At 45.0% G+C, this 7,712-nt stretch overlaps 2 protein-coding genes across 2 annotated transcripts; one reads left to right on the top strand and one right to left on the bottom strand.

Annotated features, from left to right (window-relative positions):
* Nucleotides 1–7: 7 nt before the first annotated feature.
* Nucleotides 8–728, bottom strand: LOC119344881 (disease resistance protein PIK6-NP-like; the record flags this gene model as incomplete). Its single annotated transcript, XM_037615176.1, has 2 exons — nucleotides 640–728; nucleotides 8–552 (listed from the first exon to the last, which is right to left on the bottom strand). Coding segments are annotated over exons 1-2 (626 nt in total), but the record flags the coding sequence as incomplete, so codon positions are not given.
* Nucleotides 729–2,112: 1,384 nt separating this feature from the next.
* LOC119344880 (NADPH-dependent aldo-keto reductase, chloroplastic-like) lies at nucleotides 2,113–7,016 on the top strand. Its single transcript, XM_037615175.1, has 3 exons — nucleotides 2,113–2,418; nucleotides 6,330–6,602; nucleotides 6,753–7,016. Exons 1-3 carry the CDS (start codon nucleotides 2,113–2,115, stop codon nucleotides 7,014–7,016), a joined length of 843 nt encoding a protein of 280 aa, XP_037471072.1.
* The last annotated feature ends 696 nt before the right edge of the window (nucleotides 7,017–7,712 follow it).

Raw genomic sequence — 7,712 nt, 5'->3', positions numbered from 1 at the left:
CATGAGCAGCTGGGCAAGATCCACGTTTGATTTCTTGTATTTGGTGGCATTCCTCGCTCCATCGATGCCAAACAATGTTGCAGAAGCGATGGCAGATTGCTCAGCAGCTGTTAACACTGGCTTGGATCTGACGAGGTGGTAGCGCATGTTCCTCTGGCTAACATCCTCAACATTGGCTCTGAGCTCCTTCATCTGCTTGGCCACGCGGCGCCGATCCAGCAGTGTGCGACGGATACGCCACCAGGACTGCTTCTCAAGGCGAACAGCAAATTCTTGAAGGGTGTCCTCGACATCATAGGCCACATCGCGGACTTGTTTCACCCACACTTTGACAACCCTGTCGTCATCATATCTCTCGTCATGGGCAGTCATGAGGAAAGCCTGCATCATCTCGAGCTCATTGGTGATGAAGACCTGGTCACGCCGGACTCCAAGTTGCAGAGCCACCTCCTCCGCCAGAGCGGATTTGGCGTAACCAAGCGCTCCATCCAGCACGGACTTTCCAATGCTGAGAGCCGTGGCCTCCATTAGGACGGACAGATACAGGCAACACTGTTGTTAACGCTAGGTGTTAGTGTTAGAGCTATAGCAGATCTCAGAGCTGGGAAACAAATAACATGAGAAGAGAGGGAAGCAAACCTTTGTGGCGGCAGCAACCTGGATGGCTATCAAGACGCCCTCGGTCTCAAGGAAAAACTCCCTCCCAGAGCGATTAAGCATACACAATCTGCAGGGCAAACAAAGAATTTAAGAACCTACTACTATCTATTTAGCAAAGGGAATGCCTCCCTAAATTAGGATCAATTTTCCATTGCCGGAGCACAAAAGAGATAAAGGAGTTACCAGCAGGGAAGAGGAATGGACGTCTGTGGGTTGCATCATGCTCCGACCAACCAGAAGATGGCGAAGAGGGCTGGGACTGAGATTCTTTGCTTCCCGTTGTTGCTAGCTATTGGTTCCACTTCTATCCGCAGAAGCAAAGGTAAATGGAGGGCAGGGGCGAAAGAAGCTTCTTTGCTTCTTCCTGCAGCATATGCATCCAGGCATGGTGCCTTTACACTTTGGTTTTCCTTTCTTTTGGTAAAGATGGATCGGATTCCTCCTGTCTGGTTTTCGAATGATGATTCCTGGAGTAGGCTTGTTGTGATGGATAAAGCAAGAGTTCCAATGAGGTAACATGTTTCCCTCGCAAGAGAGTACTCCCTCCATCCCGAAATAAGTGTCTACGATACATCAAAGGAATTTGGGCCGTTTATTTTTCTGGTTCAACAACCCAGATGAGGCAATAAATACTACACATGATTTTTAGTAGTACTCCCTCCATTTACTTATACAAGGCCACTATAAAATATACATTTTACATCTATACAAGGCCACCAGCAGTAATCGAGACAAAATTAATGATATTTTCTCATAATAGCAACATGTTTAATATGTACGTGCATGTAGTCATAATGACAATCAACTGCTTTCTCCATTCAGTTTTCTTGCATGCATGTGGCGTATTAATCATCCCAGTAAACGAAAAGAAAATCTGACTTGCAAAGCAGACATTAATTTTTATATTGATACATGTAATCTGAATTTGTGGCCTTGTATATAAAAATGGAGGGAGTATATTGAGTTGTGAGGGGTATTTTAGGCAGCTCACTGTTAATCAATCACAAAGACAGTTTCGTGCAAAAACAAGTGGAGGGTAGATATAGAATTTCAGTAAGTCGCGAGCGATCAGTTCGGCCATCCCAGACCGTCGCCATCTGCGGTGATAGCGCGTTTGTTGAGTTTGCAGCCGGCGGACGGTAATCGCCAGCCTGCCGAGGGCCGTCGCCCCTGCCCGACCTTCCTTCTCCCTCAGCCCGTCCTTCGCAGTCGCCTGCGTCTTGCCCTAGCCGGCCATCGGCAGCTATCTGCATTGTCGCGCCCAAGCAACCTCCGTCGACAACGGACGGCGAGTTGCCAGATAGCGCCATGCGCGTCCCTGCCCCGTTTCACAGGGACCCCACTTATTTTCATCTCTTTAGCGCATACAAAACCTGCATGGCCATCCTGATGCAAGTCTATCTGTAGTACGCCAATCAATCCTTACATGCATGAGCCTTCAGCGCCTTGCTCATGCACAAGGCCTTGGAGATGAGGGCGTCGCAGGTTGTAGGGTCGACACATGGGCGTGGATGCAAGGCCTTGCGCAAGCCGGGAGGAGGGATAATCAGACTTCGGGATGGCGGAGGTCCTGCTGGCGGCGGCGGCTTGCATGCTCTGGCTTTTGTGGCGTGCCGGGAGGTGGGCAGGCGACGTCGGGTTGACGGAAGTCCTGGGGGCAGCCGCCTGCAGGGGGCATCTACAGGCAGAGGTTTTGTGAGTGGAGGCCTACAGGCTGTGCCGACTATGGTTATTGCCGGCAACGTCAGGATGGCGGATGTTGGTGATGGAGGCCCGTTTGTGGCATCGACTGTGTGATTATATTGTAAATAATGAGAATTCTAAATAATCAGGCTAATCATTACGATTAATAATCCTCTAGAAAGAGGGACATATCTCTCCCTAACAAGAAATTACTAATATGTCCTTGGAACAAAATTCTGCCATATCATTTTCAACCATTGGATCAATTTAATAATATCCATTATATTTGATAGTATGATGTAGACAGATCATTTTCAACCATTGAATCAATTTAATACTACCCATTATATTTGATAATATGATGTACCGTAAAAAATCTCTTGTATTAACTTTAGTACAGTGTTGTACAAAAAGTGAAACATTTATTTTGGGACGAAGGATGTATATAATAGAGAACAAGATCAACACAAAGATACATACAAATCAAATGCCTACCTGAAATTTGTAATAAGCATAAGCATACGAGCGAGCGCAATGGAATTCACTCATCCAGATGTACATCACATCACATTTTTGAGACAACCGTCATATTTTAGGAGCATACCACATCATTTTGGCAAGAATCTTCTTCTTGGGGCGCTCATCCTCAACATTATCAGAGTCATCGCGGCTGATCTTATAGCGCATTGCACCGCATATCAGGCATGCATTAAAATTCCCGTACTCAACGCGGTAGAGGATGCAGTCATTAAGGCATGCATGTATCTTCTTCACCTCTAATCCTACAGGGCAGACAATCTTCTTTGCTTCGTACGTATTGTCGGGCAATTCGTTGTCCTTTGGAAGCATCTTCTTTAACATTATTAGCAATTTTTCAAATCCCTTGTCGGATACACTATTCTCTGCCTTTCATTGCAGCAATCCAGTCTGGTGCCCAACTATTTCTTGTCAGCTTCACAATTTGGGTACAACAATTTCTTGTGATCCTCTAACATGCGCTGCAGCTTTAGCCTCTCATTTTCACTTGTGCAGTTTCTCTTTGCATCGGCAATGGCCCGAGCAAGATCATCAACGGGTTCATCTAATGCCTCTTCTTCAGCTTCTTTCCGCATTGCCGGTTCAGCTTCTTTCCCATTATTGTATCATCGTATTCAGGGAACCCATGACCAGGATAGCTGTCGTCATCCTCTTCTTCTTCATTCTCTTTCATTAGGACCCCTCTTCCTCCGTGCTTGGTCCAACAGTTATAGCCGGACATGAAACCGGACTCAAACAGGTGGATATGAATGGTTCTTGAGTAAGAATAATTTCGATCATTCTTACAGTCAGCACATGGACAACACATAAAACCATCTATCTGCTTTTTTGTCTCAGCCGCAATCAGAAAAGCATGCAGGCCATTAATGAGCTGGAGAAAGCATCGGTCATCATACATCCATTGTTGTCTCATATTCATTACAAAACACCGAAAAGGCCAAATTTAATACAAGTTCATACATAAAGTTCATACACGTTTATTTTCATAAAACAAAATACAAACTCTGTAGCTAAAACATTTAAATGCAACAACAAATGCGATCAAGATCGCAACTAAGATAACAATTGATCCAACAACATAATGATACAAAGCCTCACTATCAATGGCATATTTTCTAATCTTTCTAATCTTCAAGTGCATTGTGCATCCATCTTGATCTTGGGATTATCGACGACATCGGCAACATGCAACTCCAATTCCATCTTCTCCTTCTCAATTCTTTTCTATTTTTTCTTCAAGTAATTATTTTATTTTTCAACTAAATTTAACCTCTCGACAAGAGAGTCGGTTGAAATATCTATGTCAACTTGATGGGCATAATTTATCATAAACACGAAATGCAACAAATACTTATAAAAAAGAATATACCCGAATCATAAATCGGATGGGGGACGGATATCAAAACCATGCCACTATGTATAACAAACAACGTACGGGTAAGAAAATTATACAAATAACTATCTAAATCACATAAACATTATTTTTTTAATAAAAAGGATAAGAACAAAAGGCTCACCAAGGTGGTGCCGACGACGGGACGGTGCGGGCGATCGGCGGTGGTCCTTGCCGCAGGGATCCCGTCGCTCCTTGCCGCCGGATCACCGTCATGATGTGTGTCGCCGCAGGCAGCCTTTAGCTAGCTAGCCCTAGAAAATATTTGGGAAAAAATGATCGAAGCAAGTAGGGTATGTTTGGTCGATGAATACAGTGTTCCACCACAAAGGTACTAGTATTATATAAGTCCTACTGACAATCTAGTTTGGATGGCAGATGAGATAGTTTATAGACTAGAGACAAATTTCTATCAAGTGAGAGAGACGTCTCAACTAAACAGGAAAGGGAAGAGACAAGGAGGAGGTATTTCCTCACAACACCACGTCACAAAATTTGTATGTGATCAACGTGCTCCTTCGGTAGGACATCGTTCTCCTTGGAGGTTAAACTATTGTTACTGAGCTACCATGAAAATCAAGACTTGTCTGCAAGCTACTTCCCCCAATCACCCCCTTTCCTACCCAGCCCTGCTGCTTTTGTCACTTATTGCAAGACGGGTCTTACAATAAGTTACAAAAAGCCGGATAATTCCTTATATCATACGTACAATCACCTCTCCTAGCATATCAACCTCCGCTGCTTCCACAATCCCCTTATGGTGCCGTGCGGGAGAGAAAAAGAGAGGCTATGGCGAAGCACTTCCTGCTCAACACCGGAGACCGGATGCCCTCGGTGGGGCTCGGCACCTGGCAGGCCGACCCCGGCGTCGTCGGCACCCCCAGCTATTTCTTTTTCTCACCACTCGCTTCACCATCTTGATGGCATGTTTTTACCCTCTATCTATCCCTTCATACTGTCCTGTTTCCTTGTTTTTATTTTGATGAGATCGTGAATATTTCGTTTCGTAGTTGCTTCCGGATGGTGCAGGCGGGTTACTGACACATCGATTGCGCCAGCGAATACCGCAATGAGAAGGAAGTAAAACTACTGTCAAATCAACCAGCTGTCTGTAAAGATTCTTTTGTTCAGTCCATCTCAAAAAGTAAGCTTTTGGTTGTAAGTTTGGTTGGAAGCGTTGAACCCTTTCGTCTCGGGCCGCATGTATATATATTGGCAATGCCTTGGAGTACAAGAAGAGATCAGAGAAGGATCGATCTCAGGGAGAGTTCGGTACATGAGATAACGAGAGAAGGGAGAAAAGGAGATAGGGACAGATTACAATTTGAATGAAACTATCTCTATCCTATACATATTCTAACATTGGTCAGTCTTGTATGTTTTTTAATGTGCGCCTGATCTGCTGCCCTTGCAAACGCAAACAGAAAAGCATAGTGATATAAGCAGTGCAATTCTCGACATTTCTCCTGTCCTACTGGGAATTTCTTCAGTCCGTCCCTTTCCAACATTTAACTATGCGAGACTAATTCAGGACTATTTTGCAATATCAGTGGCAAATTGACATACGCTGCCTGCAGTATCTTTTGGATTCGTGCTACATAACAACAGGAGTAGTGGAGGCCTGATATCAATTATTTGCATTATTCTGGTTGGTTTGGCCCTGAAGACACTATTTGAAGAGGGTATAGTGAAGCGTGAAGAACTGTTTATCACCTCTAAGCTATGGTAACCCCAAATCTCTGGAATTTTTTTTTGAATAAAAGAGGTTTCCCTCCGATTTCATTAATGAAACCCCCCAATCTCTGGATATCTTAGTAATTCTGTCTCTGCAGCTCTAGTCGAGTATAGATGCTTATTTGAAGTTTTTAGCAGTTCACACATGATTTGGTTAAAATCTGTTGAAAATGTTTAGTATGACATTTACACATGATTTGGTTAGTCGGATATATTGTTCTGGTACCTTCAGCTTAGCGTTGGCTGATTATCTGTTGAAAATGTTTAGTATGACATTTACACATGATTTGGTTAAAATCTCTGATCCTCTGTGTGTTTGTAGATCCATTGCCCATTTAGTGTCAAGAAGGGAACAGACCACATCCCTGAAAACTTTATTACACCTAACATCCCTGCTACTTGGGGGGCAATGGAAAAGTTACATGATGCTGGCAAAGTTCGCGCGATTGGTGTGAGTAACTTCTCATCAAAGAAGTTGGGTGACTTGCTTTCTGTAGCTCGTGTACCTCCTGCTGTTAATCAGGTGGAATGTCATCCTGGTTGGCAGCAAACTAAGCTCCACAACTTTTGTCAGTCAACTGGAGTTCATCTTAGTGTAAGTCTGATTACCTCAACTATTTCTATATTAGACAGTTAGTGTGATTATCCTGTGTGTTATTTATCACTAAAAAAGCTGGATTGCTTTTGCGGAATACTTTTTTGTTGTTGTTGTTGTCGTGCTGTTCTCACCAGTATGTCTTGGCAGGCTTGCTCACCACTAGGTTCACCTGGTACTACTTGGATGAATGGTAATGTCCTCAAAGAACCAATAATCATCTCAATAGCTGAGAAACTCGGAAAGACAATTGGACAGGTGGCTCTGCTCTGGAACATTCAGATGGGTCACAGTGTACTACCAAAGAGCACAAATCAAGAAAGGATAAAGAAAAACCTGGATGTTTACGATTGGACAATTCAAGATGATTGGACAATTCAAGAGATTAAGCAGGTAGCCTTAGCTATACTTTAATGAGGATAAAGCATTGATATTTATTGGTGATAACTAAAGGTCTTTATAGGATGATAGATGAACAAATCTCTTGGAGCATACTAAATTGCTAGGTTTAAGTAGCATTTGTTCGTTTTTGCTTTTGGAGATAGGAGCACCAGTTTATAGTGACATGATTCTAATAATGGCGTTTTGTTCACTGTTATTACTGGCAGTATTAGACTATCAGTTACCCTGGGTAAAACCAAATTCATACTATCGATATCTGATGTTTTTTTTATAGATTCAGTAAGAAACAGGCTCTCCCTGGTCGCCCCCGCGCGGCGACCAGGGGGAACCCTAGCGCCGCCAAGCCCTCGGCCCCCTCTCCCACCTCCCCTGCCCGCCGCCGCCGGGGCGCGCCGCCGGGCAAAGCCCGGTTGGCGTCGGTGGCGGCGGGATCTCTCCTCCCCGCAGCGGCCGGACCTGGCACGGGTGGTGTTTGGTGGCGGATGGCGACACGTTGGTGACGGGGCTCGCCAGCGAGGACTCAGGGGGCGACGGCCGGAGCTGCATCCCCCCGGTGGTCGCGTGGGGGGCCGTTCGGGGCGCTCCTATGGTGGTCGTGGTCGATATGTTTCAGATCTTATCGCCGGTGCCTTGGGCAATGCAGGGATCTCGGGGCGGCGGCCTCGATCGGTGGCGCGGTGCGGCCTTCCTGGCGGGCGGCACCCGCGG

This window comes from Triticum dicoccoides, unplaced genomic scaffold, assembly GCF_002162155.2.
Source record: "Triticum dicoccoides isolate Atlit2015 ecotype Zavitan unplaced genomic scaffold, WEW_v2.0 scaffold190420, whole genome shotgun sequence".
Taxonomy (NCBI): Eukaryota; Viridiplantae; Streptophyta; class Magnoliopsida; order Poales; family Poaceae; genus Triticum; species Triticum dicoccoides.
This window is presented reverse-complemented; position numbering and strand designations above follow the sequence as displayed.

Bases quoted from the DNA above. Each gene is read 5' to 3' on its own strand.
- LOC119344880 (XM_037615175.1), top strand. From the start codon at position 2,113: ATGCACAAGGCCTTGGAGATGAGGGCGTCGCAGGTTGTAGGGTCGACA. The intron at 2,419-6,329 runs GTTGGTGATGGA...GTGTGTTTGTAG, and splicing joins GCAACGTCAGGATGGCGGAT to ATCCATTGCCCATTTAGTGT. The intron at 6,603-6,752 runs GTAAGTCTGATT...ATGTCTTGGCAG, and splicing joins CAACTGGAGTTCATCTTAGT to GCTTGCTCACCACTAGGTTC.